At 38.8% G+C, this 20,164-nt stretch overlaps 1 protein-coding gene across 1 annotated transcript; it reads left to right on the forward strand.

Moving 5' to 3' along the window:
* Positions 1 to 18,102: 18,102 nt before the first annotated feature.
* Positions 18,103 to 19,593, forward strand: LOC132124271 (uncharacterized). Its single transcript, XM_059535215.1, has 2 exons — positions 18,103 to 18,697; positions 18,871 to 19,593. The coding sequence occupies exons 1-2, from the start codon at positions 18,448 to 18,450 to the stop codon at positions 19,281 to 19,283; spliced, it is 663 nt and encodes a 220-aa protein (XP_059391198.1). The 5' UTR covers positions 18,103 to 18,447; the 3' UTR covers positions 19,284 to 19,593.
* Positions 19,594 to 20,164: the final 571 nt, after the last annotated feature.

The following is a 20,164-nucleotide window of genomic DNA, read 5'->3' on the forward strand; positions in this document are numbered from 1 at the left end:
GCACATCATCATCATCGTTTAGATCATCTTTAATGATGTGGCCTAGGTACTTTACTTTAGTTACTACATTTAAAACTTTATCATCTAGATATATATATATATATATATATATATATATATATATATATATATACTTTTATTTATGTATTTATTTTTAATATAAGCCCAACTGTATGTGTCTTAAAGAAGAAAGTCATATACATCGTAGGAGAGCTTGAGGGTGAATATATTATAAGGTGATTTTCATCGTTGGGTGAACTATCTTTTTAAGTATGGTATAATGACCAAAACCATTGGCTTTTGTTGTTGTTGTTGTTTTTTACTGTTGATCAGGGAAGTACGTGATTTCAGATACATAGTCACTTGCTTGTTTCATGAATTATTATGTTTTTTATTGTTTTTTTCTATATTCAATATTTATCTTTAAAACAATCTTATACTTCTATTTATGCAATAAAGTAATGCATTCATGTCACATATATATATATAATTACGTTTTTGCAAAAGGTGTTATAACGTCTGTATGATAATCAGTACTTGATTGTAGTAGCATGAGCCATAGTGATGTGATTGACCTTTGATCCTGTAGGGGGCAGCAGTGCATCATCGAAATACAGAGCTGTGAGCACGTGTTCTGCAGCATGGTCAGCCATACTTCCTTCACACACACACACACACTCACACACACCACAACTGCTTTTTGCCTGTTATTTTTATTATACCACCTGTGTACTCACAGCATACATATATGCAGTAGTGTTTGTAAATAAGTACCACATAATAAATGATTCCCCAGACAATTTAGAATCCTAACCTCCTGTTTGCTAAAGCTAAATCAAGTGCACAGCAATCACCAATGCCCCAAACTTCACAAATGAAACCAGTTCACATTTAAAAAAACACAAACTAATGCATCACAAGAACCAGGTTGCATCATTTGTCAGTCACGTTTTTATACTTGAATGTATTTCATAGTCCTAGCCACACACAATCTGGCTTACACATATAAAAATTAGCAAATCCAATTATTTAAGTTGATTTAAGTATGCAAAGTGTGGCCTGTGGGGTCATATGCACATAGGTAATCAATAGTAATTACCATTTCATTTCTCCCTTGTTATTTCCTTCCGTCTTAAATCAGAATCTGATCTCATCAGACTGATTGAGACCCGGATGGACGGCTCGTTTGATGCTCCATATCAAGCCCAGATGTGTAGATTTGAACTTAATTTCATACATCACTCCTCTGAAACACAGCCCTCCAATTAAACTCCAAGCCTGGATCATTCTAATGCCCTGGAAAATTGACCATTTCCATTAAAGAGACACTTAATTCAGGCACCGTGGGGTCCCAGAATGCTTTGTGCTGCAGATTTCTGCCTTTGATTCCACGCTTATATGGATTTCTGTAGAAAGACGTATGATCCCGAATGATATTCCTGTGCAGTAAATAGTGAACGCCCATAGTGGTAAAAATAGATTACTTTAAAGCTACTGCGATAACAATGGTAATGAGAGACAATAAATCTCAGTGTGTGATATTAGAAAAGCAATATTTTTCTTTCAAATAAATCGTGTGTGTGTGTGCGTGACATATGTGGAGGATGAATATTTATGAATGAATAAATCCATGAAGAAGAAAACTGGCGTAATGTTCCAGCCTCTGCAGCTCGATAAAATGTGAATGATGAATGTGGGACTTTCTGAAGCTTTCTCGCAGGCAGATTGAACACATCTCTACTGTACTGTACAGTATCTGACGTTGGATGTTTCATTGATTAAGGGCCGTATGCTTCACTGCTTTCTCGTCTGTTATTGGAGATGGTATCAAGAGCCTTATTACTGATCTGCGTCTCTCCAGCACTTGCTTAAACAGAGAAGAAAAAGAACAATGCTTTTTATATTCTTCAACTAGGCTCAGCTTTGACTGGTCAAAATGAAATATTTTACTATTGTTCTGAACAAGATTAGGTAGCAAGACAAAGGTAGTAGCAATATTTCTATAAAAGGTAATTTTATAGCAAATATAAATAAAGTAAAGATAAATAAAATAAAGAAAGTCATCCTCTAATTCCAACCCTAACCTTAACCATCTGTGGTGAGTATGCAGATCCTTCAAAAACTTATGAGTGCCATTCATTCAAATGAATTACGGTGAGAGTATGTTGGAAAATTATTATACGTATTCATTCAGCACATGCTTTCATCCAAAGTGACTTATAAAAAGCAGAAAATCACAAGCATTACATAAATGTATGTAAATCTGTACACAGTCTTTAGATTTACCTCAATGGCATACAACCCGAATTCCGGAAAAGTTGGGACGTTTTTTAAATTTTAATAAAATGAAAACTAAAGGAATTTCAAATCACATGAGCCAATATTTTATTCACAATAGAACATAGATAACGTAGCAAATGTTTAAACTGAGAAATTTTACACTTTTATCCACTTAATTAGCTCATTTAAAATGTAATGCCTGCTACAGGTTTCAAAAAAGTTGGCACGGGGGCAACAAATGGATAAAAAAGCAAGCAGTTTTGAAAAGATTCAGCTGGGAGAACATCTAGTGATTAATTAAGTTAATTGATATCAGGTCTGTAACATGATTAGCTATAAAAGCTTTGTCTTAGAGAAGCAGAGTCTCTCAGAAGTAAAGATGGGCAGAGGCTCTCCAATCTGTGAAAGACTGCGTAAAAAAATTGTGGAAAACTTTAAAAACAATGTTCCTCAACGTCAAATTGCAAAGGCTTTGCAAATCTCATCATCTACAGTGCATAACATCATCAAAAGATTCAGAGAAACTGGAGAAATCTCTGTGCGTAAGGGACAAGGCCGGAGACCTTTATTGGATGCCCATGGTCTTCGGGCTCTCAGACGACACTGCATCACTCATCGGCATGATTGTGTCAATGACATTACTAAATGGGCCCAGGAATACTTTCAGAAACCACTATCGGTAAACACAATCCGCCGTGCCATCAGCAGATGCCAACTAAAGCTCTATCATGCAAAAAGGAAGCCATATGTGAACATGGTCCAGAAGCGCCGTCGTGTCCTGTGGGCCAAGGCTCATTTAAAATGGACTATTTCAAAGTGGAATAGTGTTTTATGGTCAGACGAGTCCAAATTTGACATTCTTGTTGGAAATCACGGACGCCGTGTCCTCCGGGCTAAAGAAGAGGGAGACCTTCCAGCATGTTATCAGCGTTCAGTTCAAAAGCCAGCATCTCTGATGGTATGGGGGTGCATAAGTGCATACGGTATGGGCAGCTTGCATGTTTTGGAAGGCTCTGTGAATGCTGAAAGGTATATAAAGGTTTTAGAGCAACATATGCTTCCCTCCAAACAACGTCTATTTCAGGGAAGGCCTTGTTTATTTCAGCAGGACAATGCAAAACCACATACTGCAGCTATAACAACAGCATGGCTTCGTCGTAGAAGAGTCCGGGTGCTAACCTGGCCTGCCTGCAGTCCAGATCTTTCACCTATAGAGAACATTTGGCGCATCATTAAACGAAAAATATGTCAAAGACGACCAGGAACTCTTCAGCAGCTGGAAATCTATATAAGGCAAGAATGGGACCAAATTCCAACAGCAAAACTCCAGCAACTCATAGCCTCAATGCCCAGACGTCTTCCAACTGTTTTGAAAAGAAAAGGAGATGCTACACCATGGTAAACATGCCCCGTCCCAACTATTTTGAGACCTGTAGCAGAAATCAAAATTGAAATGAGCTCATTTTGTGCATAAAATTGTAAACTTTCTCAGTTTAAACATTCGCTATGTTATCTATGTTCTATTGTGAATAAAATATTGGCTCATGTGATTTGAAAGTCTTTTAGTTTTCATTGTATTAACATTTAAAAAACGTCCCAACTTTTCCGGAATTCGGGTTGTAATTTCCACACAAAAAAAAAATGCAATGAATAATTTAGAGGTGTAGAAGGTGTAAAAAGATGTAATTATTGGTCTATTTTAGACAGGCATCAGGTGGATGTTTTTTTTTTTTTCAGAGAGTGCATTCTGTAACATTTGGCTATTTTTGATGCAAAACTCAAAATGTAAATGTACATGCCATCTAGCAGTTATGGCATCTAGTAACAAGGACTAACTAGAGCATGCTAACCAGCCAAAGTTTGATCCATTGGGTGTGATTTGGTAAGTGGCGACTAAAGGAACTCACTACATGATTTACTAAATCTGAACATATATATATATATATATAAATAGAAATCATAGATTTGACAAATTTGTAAATAGTTACAGAGGAAAAACTGGGCATCATACTGGATCACACATTACCAGACTTTCAGGTCCTTACTAACAACAAACTTGCACAGAAACATGCACCTTGTTTAGGCGTGTGAAAAATAATGTGTTGTAAAAATGGCTCAAAATATCAATGTTTGAGACCCTCCAACTGGATTGATTCAAAGTCTGAAGCTAAAAAAAAAATCAGGAGTCTGTGACTATCATCCACTATGCAATTTTCTATGAAATGTCAACTCAGATCTGCAGACTGGCTCTGACCTTGGGGAACTAGCGTCAGCTTCTCCAGAATGTAAAATCCATGCAAAAATATGAGAGAAAGAATTTATGTAGTCTATTCCAGTCTTAACTCTCTCATACCTTGTTGATTTAGATTTCAAATTCAGCAAGAACTGTGAGGTTGTGTAAAGTGCAGGTGAGCGGCATTCATCAAAGCTAGCATTGTCTTCTTAACAATCACAGCTGCTGTTCACCACGTTGCTTTCTAAAACAAAACATCACGACTACAGAGACGCAGTGCTAAAAAAGGGCTTGTATCTCATGTGGCAGATAGTGCAACAACTGACAGTTTGCTTAGATTCTCAAATTTTACTTTCAAAACCAGACATCAATGAGGACACATTTCGTGACACTTTGTTGCTTCCGAGTCTCTCGCACGCTGACCGTTTTCTGTAGATGATGAAGATGATGGCGAGCCGTGGTGTTTATGCGCAGCATGAAGCACTGAACTGCTGTTGGCTCAGCACTGTTGGGAAGAATCATGATTTCATATATATTAAACTTAATATCTCAGTGACATTTCTCAGGACAGATTTTCATCAGCACTTTTGGGTCCCGTTCTTGATAAATTACCCCAGACGTTTATTCTCTTCTCTCTGTCTTTCATCTTTGCAGAGCGACGAAGGCGGCCCACTGCGACCGCACTGGGGAGAGAAACTCTGAGCGGCGAACGGGAGAGAGCTAGAAAATGGACAGCGGCATTAATGGAATTGACATTTATTTGACAGAGTGCTGGCTAACATATGAAGTCACTGGCAGTTCGTAAGAATAATATTAAGCATGCATTAGCATGCAAGGGTGAAGCTCTATTTGCATCAATGTGGCGGGTGAAATGAAAGCGCATGCAGTTTTACCTGCTTTTTTTTGTACCTCCCAGGTGCACGTGAATGCAAAACATTAAAGCATTAGCCAGATAACTTGGCTGCAAAACACTGCACATAGATTTATGACTTTCTCAGCGCACAAACAATATAGGAGAGCGACGCGTGGCTTATGTGCCCTTGAGAAAAGCAATTATGCATGTGCATTCGCAACAAAAAACAACTACCACTGTGCACCCTAACTTGAAGCATGACCATCCATGTAACAGCCAAAGACCATTACCAATCGCCATTAACACTAATCAAAAAACACTTTACTTGATAAGAACCGAGGGGTCGCCTAAAAGTGACCCGACACATCCAACCCGAACTGTTATTGACCCACCCCAATCAAGGTAGCAGTTTGGCTCATAGTTTCACCATCGATAAAAAGATGGTAAACTGGATTTCCAATTATATCTCTGAGGGGAAAAGGCTAAAGAAATGCCTTGTGGAATCAGCTGTGGTTAGCCTTTGGGTTATCTGCCTGAGAGGGGATTTGTCTGGTCTCCAAACAATATGCCTCCAGAGAAACGTCCCTGCTGCAGAATGTAATTATGCAGATGTAGTTAGAGGGAATGTTTGTGTGGAACCAATCGCACACTTTGCTTTTATGCTATAAACTCAACTCTGCTCAACTCTTGTGAGTGTGGGACTTACGGGAAGCTTCACAGCTGGAGCAGACAACAACAAAAACAGCACTGTGACCGAATGTGAGGATGATCTAAGGGTTGGTTTGCCCAGAAATGCAATTTCCGTCATCATTTACTCACCCTTATGTTTTCCCAAGCCCGTATGACTTTGTTTTCTCAGTGTAATAACAAAATAGATATTCTTACAAATGTTCAAACAGCTCTTTTCATGAAGTGGAAGTGAATAGCCAAGAATGTGGACAAGCCCTAAAAATGACAAAAAAGTACTGTTGACAAGACTTGCCTTCTGAAGCCATAAGATTGCTTTGTGTGAGGAAAAGAAGGACATTTTAATTTAAATTATTTCAAATATGGCAGTGTTTGTTTTAGTATTATCTACATATCATTATAGTATTATTTCAGTACATTAAAATTTAAGTATAACATATTAATATTTTTGTATTTTTGAATGCACTATTGTCTGATTTATTATTTTATATATGTCTATTTGGCTTATTTTATTTTTATTTTAGTAATTGTAGTACTTATTTATTTCAGTTAGTTGCCAAGGCAACATTTCTAAATTTCCTTAAAATTTTTCATCTGATGTTTATATGTTTAATTTCAGCTTTATTTTGATTATTGAAAGAAATTTGCAATAGTTTTAGTCTAGGATTTATGACAGCCACAGGGTTATTATAGTTAACTAAAACCGAAACCAATAGAAACATTTACTTGAAATCAAATCAAGTTAACGTGCAAATAATAAACTTTAACTCTATGATGGTTAAACGTAACATTTAATCCATGAATCACGTGTGTCGAACCGTGCAGCCTGATGCCCTTACACTTTAAGAACTTTAACATTTGTAAATAGTTAACACCTAATTTATATAATATACTGATATTTATCTTTAATAAGGGTCTTACTGAATTATCATTTTACTTCAGTTAATATTAATTAGAACTAAACATTTAAAGAAAAAATATGATTAAAGCTATTCTGTTAAGTTATCTTTTGCCCAAATGAAATTTACTATAGTTCTTGCATAGAATCCAAAGTTTAAGTAACTACACTGAACAAAATTATAAATGCAACACTTTTGTTTTTGCCTCCATTTTTCATGAGGTGAACTCAAAGATCTAAGACTTTTTCTATGTACACAAAAGGCCTATTTCTCTCAAATGTTATTCACAGATCTGTCGAAATATGTGTTAGTGAGTACTTCTCCTTTGCCAAACCAATCCATCCACCTCACAAGTGAGACATATCAAGATGCTGATTAGACAGCATGATTATTGCAGAGGTGTGCCTTAGGCTGGCCACAATAAAAGGCCATTCAAAATTGTGCAGTTTTATCACAGCACAATGCTACATATGTTGCATGTTTTAAGGGAGCATGCAATTGGCATGCTGGCTGCAGGAATGTCCACAAGAGCTGTTTCCCCTGAATTTAATGTTCATTTCTCTAATATAAGCCATCTCCAAAGGCGGTTCAGAGAATTTGGCAGTACATCCAACCGGCCTCACAATCGCAGACCACGTGTAACCACATCAGCCCAGGACCTCCACATCCAGCATCTTCACCTCCAAGATCGTCTGAGACAAGCCACCCGGACAGCTGCTGCAACAATCGGTTTACATAACCAAAGAGTTTCTGCACAAACTGTCTCAGAGAAGCTCATCTGCATGCTCGTCGTCCTCATCAGGGTCTGGAGCTGACAGTTTGTCACCGTAACCAACTTGAGTGGGCAAATGATCATATTCGATGGTGTCTGGCACTTTGGACAGGTGTTCTCTTTACAGATGATTCCCGGTTTTCACTGTACAGGGCTGATGACAGACAGCGGGTGAGCGGTTTGCTGATGTCACCGTTGTGGTATGTTATGGACAACGAACACAGGTGCATTTTATTGATGGCATTTTGAATGCACAGAGATACGGGGATGAGATCCTGAGGCCCATTGTTTTGCCATTCATCCATGACCATCACCTCATGTTGCAGCATGATAATGCATGGCCCCATGTTGCAATAATCTGTAGACAGTTCCTGGAAGCTGAAACATCCCAGTTCTTTCATGGCCAGCATACTCATCGGACATATCACCCATTGAGCATATTGGGATGCTCTGGATTGGCGTATATGACAACGTGTTCCAGTTCCTGCCAATATCCAGCAACTTCACACAGCCATTGAAGAGGAGTGGACCAACATCCCACAGGCAACAATCAACAACCTGATCAACTCTATGTGAAGAAGATGTGTTTCACTGCGTGAGGCAAATGGTGGTCACACCAGATATTGACTGGTTTCTAGACAAAAAACAAAAGCTAAAAATGTATAAACTTCAAAAACAACTTCTATAAAAGTTAAATATTCCCCAATACTTAAGTGATAACATAACATTTAACATTTCTGCCATAGGCTATTTGTATGGTTTTAATAACTACAAGTTAAATTTATTTTGGTGCTGAATTGATAAGTGTTTTTCAATTTATGTCATCATGCAGTTTACATTGTCATGTATATATGTATATATTATAAATATTATACAACTATAATAGTATGTCAGTGATTTGAGTTATGGAATGAGATGAGAGGGGAATAAATGGTAACAATTTTCTTTTTTTTTTTTTTTGGTAAACATTTAGTTTAATTCACTCCAGTCATTCAAATATCTTAAGGCCTTTCAACCGAAGCCCAGTTTTCATCCAAATTACCCCCAGATATTGATATGTTTTTTTGTGTTTCTTTTTCAGCATTGCATTGATCACTGGCCAAATGGTGCTGCTTTAATCTTCTGCCTCTATCCTAAATGAAATTACACATTCAAGATTTGATACAAAGGCAGATGAAGGCATATTTGAACATTCAAAAGTGAGCATTACCAAAATTAATTTAATCTCTAGGGTTCATGCATATTTAATAGAGAGTGCTAGAATATCACTGGGTAATACAATCCCAGCAAGTGGCGAGTGGAGAGAAAGGCAGAAAGAGAAAAGAGAGCACTGCAGTTGTTGTCATGAGTAATAACTCTCAGCGGTGCTGGGAAACAAAATAGGCAGGATGCTTTTGATGAAAGAGCCGAGAGTGTGGAGGCTCAGGTTAAATGCTGAGGAGCCGCGGAGACTGTGGGCTCTTGCTCTGCTGAGACCTCCACATACCAGGAGAAATACTGATAACTGACTGACAATAATCGATGAGTCCCACAGACACCGTCCCTGGAGACACACCAGTGTCTGCATTCAATCATACTAACTGGTCGTGTGCTTGTGATAAATGCCCACATGTGTCCATTACAACAAATCACACTTACAAAATATAATTTGATTAGATGTCAATTACATAAAAAGTGACAGGTGATAGAGCAAATATATATTTTAGCTTTTTAGTGATAATCAGTAATGCAGTCAGTTGATTTGATCAGAAATGATTTAAATAGGCTTTTTCTCTCTTTCAACCAAGCATCCATTTTTGCTACTTAGATTCAGTATGTTTAATTGAAAAAAAAAACACACTAAGTCAACAGTAAAAGTCTAGTTTTTGTTTAACATAATAAACAGCAACAGTATTTATTATAAAAATGTATTTATATTATAAAGAGAAATAGAACTGTACTGGTAATTATCTATACATTTTACAAATAATTGTGTTAACCATAAAAAAACGCAATGCAATATTCAAAATACAGGTAAAACAAACTATATATATATATATATATATATATATATATATATATATATATATATATATATATATATATATATATAATTTATTTATTTCAGTAATTTAATTCAAATTGTGTAACTCGTGTATTAAATTCAATGCACACAGACTGAAGTAGTTTAAGTCTTTGGTTATTTTAATTGTGATGATTTTGGTTTTAGATGATTTTAACAAAAACCCATTCTCATCAAATTAGAATATGGTGACATGCCAATCAGCTAATCAACTCAAAACACCTTCAAAGGTTTCCTGAGCCTTCAATACAGTCTCTCAGTTTGGTTCACTAGGCTACACAATCATGGGGTAGACTGCTGATCTGACAGTTGTCCAGAAGACAATCATTGACACCTTTCACAAGGAGGGTAAGCCACAAACATTCACTGCCAAAGAAGCTGGATGTCACCGAGTGCTGTATCCAAGCATGTTAACAGAAAGTTGAGTGGAAGGAAAAAGTGTGGAAGAAAATTATGCACAACCAACCAAGAGAACCACAGCCTTATGAGGATTGACTTCCTGTTTGTTGTTGGCGCCTTTACTGCATTTGAGCTCCATCACTATATTCTTTTTATCAACTATATTTATCTTAAAAATCAATTTTATACACCATCCTTTCCTTTTATATAACGTGTGAATATATCCTCTATTGTATTCTACAACAAAAACAATCAGAGCGCCTCGTTATCACTAGTTTTATTTTGATCTCCTGGGTCTGCTATTAGCTTATAGCCCATTAGCATCAGCGGCGTGGTTGCTGCTAACTGCGCTTATATTGCTAATACTGTATTCACACACATTACCATTGCTGTACTCACTGTTACTTGCTTTAATGGCGGATGAATGTCTACCTTTGATTGCAGGCGAGGACACGTTCGAGCTGCATTCGGTGCAGCTCGAGCTCGAGGCCGTGGAGAAGCAGATTTGCGACCTGGAGGTGAGGAAGGCCCAGCTGAGAGAGCGGAGAGCCGCGCTGGAATCATCCCGGGCTGACACTCACAAGTCCAGGGTAAGAATACAGCGTGCTGTTAACAGTCCCACACGTCTACTCCGTGTGTTTCTCTGCACAGGCCCGGTGCACCCAGGACGCGATCTTCCCAGATGTCCTTCACTTCGGCGCCGGGACACCACAGACCCTGGGTGCATCCAAAGCGGAGGACGTGGACCAGGCCCCGGGCGACGACTTCTCCCCCTCCTGTCTTCGAGATCTCCACACGGAACCGCTTCGCTCCGCTCCGCGAGACAGGACACGACGCTGTGATCATTGGAGACTCCATCGTCCGACACGTCCGTGCTACATTAGTCGAAGGTAAAGTGCACACTCATTGTAACCCTGGTGCTCGTATTCTCGATGTTTCTGCGCAGATACCCGAGATCCTGAATGCCGACGAGAGCCCCAGAGCGGTCGTGCTTCATGACGGGGTTAATGACACCACGCTGCGGCAGACGGAGACGCTGAAGAGGGACTTCAGCAGCCTGATCGAGACGGTTCGCAGCACGACGCCCGCGGCGACGATCATCGTGTCAGGACCACTGCCCACGTTTCGACGAGGACACAAAAAGTTCAGTAGACTTTTTGCTTTAAATGAATGGTTTTTGTCATGGTGTAAAGATCAGAAACTGCTATTTGTTAATAACTGGAATCTTTTCTGGGAGCGTCTTAGGCTGTTTCGCGCTGATGGTCTGCACCCGCAGAGGCGGAGCGGAGCTGCTCTCTGACAACATCTCCAGGACACTTCGCTCCATGTGACTAGTAAGACAATTCTCAAATAACTATTATGATGACTTTTGTTCCACCCGCTTAAATGATAAAAGTACTTGTACTGTACAATCTATTAAGACTGTGTAACGTATGACAGACACAGGATGTAAACGCAAGGCGTATTTATTGACAAACAGCACAAGGGTCAGATAATGAGCAAGATCACAGGAGACACAGGCGGGCGGACACAAGGCTGATGGACAGATGATGCAGGGACTTCGGTGGACAACAGGTGGTGGTGCTCGGTCCAGTGATGATCCCTTGAATTCCGATGAGTGAGTAATCCTCGTGAAGAAGCTGTAAATCCAGTGCTGAGTGACGATCCAGGAACGAACGACGAAGACAGGAAGACTAGGCAGGAACTAAGGACACAGGAACAGCACGGGAGCACACCGGGGAGAAACAACGATCTGACAACATGAAACACAAGTTACTGAACTTATATAGGAACAAACAATTGAAACCAGCTGGCGCTGCTGATCATCGCTGATCAGTGACCACGCCCACACACACACACACACACACAACAGCACTCTAGACGAAAGAGAGAGAGTGAATTCATGAACCGTGACAGACTGTGTCTTTTCCCTGAATAGTGAGGTCAAAATATAAATTTAATGTAGGATCTAGAAAAAATCTTATCGTGATTAAACCAGAAACATGTAAAGTAAATGAACAAAATCAATCTTTAAAGTTTGGGCTCATAAATATTGGATCACTCACACCCAAAGCAGTTATTGTAAATGAAATGATCACAGATAATAGTTTTGATGTACTCTGCTTGACTGAAACCTTGCTAAAACCAAATGATTATTTTGGTCTAAATGAGTCGACTCCACCAAACTACTGTTATAAGCACGTGCCCCGTCAGACTGGTCTTGGCGGAGGTGTTGCAACAATATATAGTGATATTCTCAATGTTACCCAGAATACAGGTTTAACTCATTTGAAATACTTCTGCTTAATGTTACACTGTCAGACATGCAAAAGAAACCTAATGTATCTCTTGCTCTGGCTACTGTGTATAGACCAGCAGGGCCGTATACATAATTCCTAAAATAATTTGCAGATTTCCTCTCAGACCTTCTGGTTACAGTTGATAAGGCGCTAATCATGGGAGATTTTAATATTCACGTTGATAATACAAATGATGCATTAGTACTTGCGCTTACTGACCTAATAAACTCTTTTGGAGTCAAGCAAAATGTCACCAGGCCCAGTCATCGTTTTAATCATACACTAGATTTAATTATATCGCATGGAATCGATCTTACTGCTATATATATCGTACCTCAAAGTGATGATGCTACAGAAGTTTTCTTGTATCGTGCATGCTGCATATCACTGATATTAACTATATGTCTCAGCGTTACCGTCTGGGCAGAACTATTGTTCCAGTCACCAAAGACAGATTCGCAAATAACCTGCCTGATCTATCTCAACTGCTATTTGTATCCAAAAATACACATGAATTAGACGAAATGACTGACAACATGGGCACTATTTTCTCTAATACATTAGAAGCTGTTGCCCCCATCAAATTGAAAAAGGTTAGAGAAAAACGCACTGTGCCATGGTATAACAGTAATACTCACTCTCTCAAGAAAGTAACTCGTAGTCTTGAACGCAAATGGAGAAAAACTAACTTGGAAGTTTTTAGAATCGCATGGAAAAACAGTATGCCCAGCTATAGACAGGCTCTAAAAACTGCTAGGGCAGAGCATATCCACAAACTCATAGAAAATAACCAAAACAATCCAAGGTTTTTATTTAGCACAGTGGCTAAATTAACAAATTACCAGACGCCACCTGATTTAAATATTCCTCCAATGTTAAATAGTAATGACTTTATGAATTTCTTCACTGATAAAATAGATAACATTAGAAATACAATAGCAAATGTAGATTCTACAGCATCTAACACTTCAGTTTCATCCATGGCACCCAAAGATAAACTATAGTGCTTTACAAATATAGGACAGGAAGAGCTAAATAAACTTATCACTGTATCTAAACCAACAACATGTTTATTAGATCCTGTACCCACTAAATTACTGAAATAGTTGTTACCTGTAGCCGAAGAACCGCTTCTCAATATTATTAACTCGTCATTATCTTTAAGTCATGCCCCAAAACCATTCAAGCTGGTGGTTATTAAGCCTCTTATTAAGAAACCAAAACTAGATCCTAGTGAACTGGCAAATTATAGGCCTATTTCAAATCTTCCATTTATGTCTAAAATTTTTTTAAAAAGTTGTGTCTGCTCAATTGAGCACCTTCCTGCACAAAAATGATCTGTATGAAGAATTTCAGTCAGGTTTCAGGCCCCACCATAGCACAGAAATTGCACTTGTTAAAATTACAAATGACCTGCTTCTTGCATCAGATCAAGGCTGCATCTCATTTCTAGTCTTACTTGATCTCAGTGCTGCGTTCGACACCATAGATCATGACATACTCATAGATCGATTACAAAACTATACAGGTATTCAAGGGCAGGCTCTAAGATGGTTTAGATCCTACCTGTCCGATCGCTACCATTTTGTTTACTTAAATGGGGAGTCATCTTATTTATCATCAGTAAAATATGGAGTGCCACAAGGATCCGTTCTAGGTCCCCTTCTATTTTCAATATACATGTTGCCCCTTGGTAATATTATTAGAAAATACGGAATTAGCTTCCACTGTTATGCTGATGATACTCCGCTATATATCTCAACTAGACCAGATGAAACCTCTAAATTATCTAAGCTAACAGAGTGTGTTAAAAATATAAAAGATTGGATGACCAATAATTTTCTCCAATTAAATTCGGATAAGACAGAGATATTAATTATTGGACCAAAAAACACTACACAGAATCTTGTAGATTACAATCTGCAACTAGACGGATATACTTTTACTTCTTCTACATTCAAAAATCTGGGTGTTATATTAGACAGCAACTTGTCTTTTGAAAATCATATTTCCCATGTTACAAAAACTGCATTCTTCCATCTTAGAAACATTGCCAAGCTACGAAACATGTTGTCTGTTTCTGATGCAGAAAAGCTAGTTCATGCATTCATGACCTCTAGACTGGACTATTGTAATTCTAGGTGGTTGTCCTGCTTCTTCAATAAACAAGCTACAGGTAGTCCAAAATGCAGCAGCTAGAGTCATTACCAGGTCAAGAAAATATGATCATATTACCCCAATTTTACAGTTTCTGCACTGACTACCTATTAAGTTCCGTATCAGTTACAAATTATCATTACTTACCTATAAGGCCCTAAATGGTTTAGCTCCTGCGTATCTAACTAGCCTTCTACCACGCTACAACCCATCACGCTCCCTAAGGTAACAAAACGCTGGACTTTTGGTAGTTCCTAGGATAGCAAAGTCCACTAAAGGAGGTAGAGCTTTTTCACATTTGGATCCCAAACTCTGGAATAGCCTTCCTGATAATGTTCGGGGTTCAGACACACTCTCTCTGTTTAAATCTAGATAAAAAACGCATCTCTTTCGCCAAGCATTTAAATAATGTATCTTAAATTGTGAGGATTGTTGTATCTGATCAAATGTGCATTCTTATTCTTTAGCTTGGGTTAAACTAATTAATTTTACTTTGTTGGAACAGCAGCTATGCTAATGATGTCTCTATTTGTTTCTATGTTTTGCCATGGGATTTACATTTACAGCTGATAGAAGAGCAACTTTGACTGAAATAACCACTCATTACAACCGAGGTATGCAGCAAAGCATTTGTGAAGCCACAACACGCACAGCCTTGAGGTGGATGGGCTTCAACAGCAGAAGACCCCACCGGGTACCACTCATCTCCACTACAAATAGGAAAAAGAAGCTACAATTTGCATGAGCTCACCAAAATTGGACAGTTGAAGACTGGAAAAATGTTACCTGGTCTGATGAGTCTCGATTTCTGTTGAGACATTCAGATGGTAGAGTCAGAATTTGGCGTAAACAGAATGAGAACATGGATCCATCATGCCTTGTTACCACTGTGCAGGCTGGTGGTCGTGGTGTAATGGTGTGGGGGATGTTTTCTTGGCATACTTTAGGTCCCTAAGTGCCAATTGGGCATCGTTTAAATGCCACGGCCTACCTTAGCATTGTTTCTGACCATGTCCATCCCTTTATGACCACCGTTTACCCATCCTCTGATGGCTGCTTCCAGCAGGATAATGCACCATGTCACAAAGCTCAAATCATTTCAAATCGGTTTCTTGAACATGACAATGAGTTCACTGTACTCAAATGGCCCCCACAGTCACCAGATCTCAACCCAATAGAGCATCTTTGAGATGTGGTGGAATGGAAGCTTCGTGCCCTGGATGTGCATCCCACAAATCTCCATCAACTGCAAGAGGCTATCCTATCAATATGGGCAAACATTTCTAAAGAATGCTTTCAGCACCTTGTTGAATCAATGCCACATAGAATTAAGGGAGTTCTGAAGGCAAAAGGGGGTCAAACACAGTATTAGTATGGTATTCCTAATAATCCTTTCGGTGAGTGTATATATATATATATATATATATATATATATATATATATATATATAATATATATATACATATATATATATATATATATATATATATATATATATATATATATATATATATATATATATATACACATATATATATATATATATATTAGGGGTGTAACGGTACGTGTATTTGTACCGGACCCTTTCGGTACAGGACTTTTGGTACGGTGCACGTGTGTACCGAATGACCGCATGCAATATTTTGTGCGGGGAACATAAGTACATTTTCGTATTTCCAAATGAACATATTAAGTGGCGGAAGTCTCCGCGTTCAGCGCAAATCCTGCCCTGCAGCTGAATGCCGACGACACACTGGCTGCGTGTCATGAGAGTGGCGTTTCTGCTGCGTGTCAGTTGCGTGACGGCTGCTTCGCGTTTTCTGTGTTACACACCAGAATCGTGCCTGACGTGGCGCTGGCACGCTGCTGCTACTGTAGGTGACATAGAGGGAGACCGCCGACAGACCAGGATCTTGTCTTCATGACAACAATATCTATACTTCATGTTGAGCATTAATATAAAGCATACTGATAAAGGACACCGTCAACAGTATTGACGGCAAAATAGACTATGTTTGACAGGTGCAATATGCCAGTGTGTCACCGGCCTAAGGTTTTCAAAAGGCATCACGCGAGTGTGAACATCACTACAACTAAGAAAAAAACCATTGTAATTCAAATGCAGCTCCAGTCGGCATTTAAACAGACCTTTGCTCTTAATTCCGATCGGTCCAACACAATAACGAAATCTGAGCAGGTCTAAAAACTGAAACTGTTGATGCTGCACCTTACACTTTGGAAAAGTTATATATTTTTTTAAATATGAGCAGGCCTACAAGCTGGGATTGGTAATGCTGCACTGTAATCATAGTTATTTATTTATATTTTTTCATTATATTTTATTATGTGATAGTGGTTTGAGAGAGTATTTTATTTAGTGGAGAACTTTGCAGCAGTATTTTATTTCTTATTCTTTTTTAATTTTATATATATTTTATTAAAAAGTATTTTTAAAAAAAGTGTAAACAAATTGTTAAAAGTTTATACAAATTAACAACCTGCAGTTTAATGTTTGCATTTTTTTCCCTTACTGTACCAAAAATGAACCGAACCGTGACTTTAAAACCGAGGTACGTACCGAACCGTGATTTTGCGTACCGTTACACCCCTAATATATATATATTATATATTAGTTCTGTAGGATACACACTCATAGGAAAGACTGCTGACTTGACAGTTGTCCAAAAGACGACCATTGACACCTTGCACAAGGAGGGCAAGACACAAAAGGTCATTGCTAAAGAGGCTGGCTGTTCATAGAGCTCTGTGTCCAAGCCAGAGATGGGGACTCGAGTTTGAGACTCGGACTCGAGTGCGACTTAAGTCGCACACACAGTGACTTCAGACTCGACTCGAGACTCATCCTCGAAAGACTTCAGACTCGACTCGGACTCGAGCTGCGGGACTCGTGAACAATGTTAATTTTTAGTAAACGTCTGATGAGCTCGCTGTTATTCCCTCCCTCCGTTACCTATATAACCTGCCCACGTAACACGTGACGTACTACGTATCTGCTGGGGTAACAGCCCACTTCATGGAAGTGGAGGAGAAAGACTGCCCATGAAGACTGCAGACATTTCTCCTAAGTTGTGAACGATTCAATGGGTCACACACTGGAGAGAGAATAAGTGAGAAATTTGAGGAGATATGTGACAACTTTAATATAAAACATAAATTGGATTACATTATCTGTGATAATGCCTCAAATATGAAGAAAGCCTTCACAGTTTGTTTCCCTTCTGCTAAAACTAACAATGAAGATGAAGATGATGATGAAGATGAGCTGGGAAACAGCTGCATGTGGGAGGAATTAAGTGAGGAATACCAGGATGACGTGAAATCCATCCAGAGCAGCTGTCTGCAGCAGCGGCTGCAGTGCTTTGCACATTCATTGCAGGTTGTTGTAAGAGATGGACTAAAGGACACAAAAACGCTGAACAGTGCAATGGCAAAAGTGACAAAATTTTGCAGTTTACTCCATTCTACTTGTAGACTGAAGGAAGCATTTGAGGTGGAGTATGGAGCAAGCCGAAGCATCCCCTCAGCTGTGTCCAAACGATGAAACACAACTCTTCGCCTTGTGGAGGCAGTCACTGACCTGGATCACCAACGCCTAAACTCTCTCCTGGAAGCCCAAGGACATAAAGGTCTGTGCTTATCAGCCAGAGAATGGAGTCAGCTCAAAGAGCTTGTGGACATTTTAGCCCCATTTCTGCAAGCAACAGACCTTACACAAGGAGAGAAGGTGGTGACTGTCAGTGCGGCTCTACCTTGTGTACTCTCACTCAACAGCCACCTCATCCATATGCTGAATGCATCTCGTCACCTGGTTGGCTTAGTGAAAGCACTGCAGATGTCACTCCAACGCCGTTTCCAGGGGATGTTTGCAAATGTCAGAATGGATGAAACAGCACAACCCTCCATAGAGCTTCCATTTGGAAATATGGTCTACATGTTGTCTGCACTACTAGACCCATCATTCTGCCTCTTTTGGCTAGAACAAGATGTCCTCACACCAGATGAAGTCAAGAGTGAGGTGAAGGAGATGATGATAGGTAGGTGAATACACATTAACAGATTTAAAAGATTATCATCACATTCAGCATCTAACATATTAAAATCTTCTCTTACTTTTTATTGACTCATGACTTAATCATCACCACTGTGCATTAAGTGTATTAACGTCATAATATTGTAACGAACCATCATTTTTGTGGAATATTTTCAGACCTTTTCTTGGTTGAGGCTCAGAAAGTCACCATACCTGAGGGCAGCAGTGGAGAAGATGAGGAGGAGCCACCAGTACCTGCTAAAACTCCACGTCTTTTCTCTGGCTACTGCAAGAAGAGTACCAAAAAAAATGCAGACCATCACACATCCTGCAAAGATGAGGTCATTCGCTACATCCAGGTGGGCTCTGAAGAAGAAGTTGACTGTATGGATTTCTGGCAAAAGCATGCAAAGGTCTTCCCAATGCTTTATCTTGTGTCTATGAAACTGCTTGCAGTTCCAGCCACATGTGCACCAGTGGAAAGGGTATTTAGTCATGGAGGCCTTATAATGCGCCCTCACCGAGCCAGACTTAGTGCAAAGACACTGTCAAGCGTGATCTTTTTGAAATGTAACCATTCTGTTGCTTAAGACTTTTCTAGTTCTTAGGCCACTGAAGGACACCTAGAAGCCAGAAATGTTTTTGTGGCCCGGTTAACCAGTCTAATCTCATCCTTTGGATTTTTTTTATTTTATTATTTCTAAACATTTTGTTCTGAACAAGTTACAGGCCATAAGTTGGTCAGTTGCTTCACATTCACTCTAAAAATGTTGAGCGTTTGAATGTTGTGCTATCCAGCCACTAAGTAAATAACAAATAATTGAGGATTCTCTATCATAAGGAAGTGTACAGTGCGTGCAGAATTATTAGGCACGTTGATTTTCTGATTATTTTTTATTCCCAGGCACAATAAAAAATGATCAGAAAATCAATGTGCCTAATAATTCTGCACTGTAGTGTGTTAATTTTTGTGGATAGTATGAAGAGTTCAGATGCAAAAGCCTCTAAGTGCAATCTGAAATTTTCTTCTAGAATAATCATTTTTATAAAGCTTGTATATTTAAGTTCAGTAATTTCACTTAAATGACAATTAATTTGCATTGTGATTTAAGTGAAATTATTGAACTTAAATATACGAGCTTAATAAAAATTATCATTCTAGAAGAAAATTTCGGATTGCACAGATTGCTACAATGTGATGTTTGACCATATTTGGTCTTTCTTAATTTTTGGTCTGTACTGTACTGTGTGTTCATGCTACAATGCAAAATACAGATATTAACTTAAAAGTAAAGCATTCTTGGTGTTTTTGTCATGTTGCAATAGCCTGTTTACACTGATTATATACCAAAATCAAAGCTGATACTGTATGCTAATAGATAGAGGTGTCATAATAACATATTACATGCTTTGAATTCCTTATATATAGCTATGCAGTGTTCTAAGCAGCTTGGATGGGTCGCTGTACGTG

Source organism: Carassius carassius, chromosome 42 (assembly GCF_963082965.1).
Source record: "Carassius carassius chromosome 42, fCarCar2.1, whole genome shotgun sequence".
NCBI classification, from domain to species: Eukaryota; Metazoa; Chordata; class Actinopteri; order Cypriniformes; family Cyprinidae; genus Carassius; species Carassius carassius.

What these genes read in the sequence shown, in the direction of transcription:
- LOC132124271 (XM_059535215.1), top strand. Translation starts at nt 18,448, where the DNA reads ATGCTGAATGCATCTCGTCACCTGGTTGGCTTAGTGAAAGCACTGCAG. An exon ending in GGTGAAGGAGATGATGATAG is followed by an intron (nt 18,698 to 18,870) that starts GTAGGTGAATAC and finishes GAATATTTTCAG; the next exon opens with ACCTTTTCTTGGTTGAGGCT.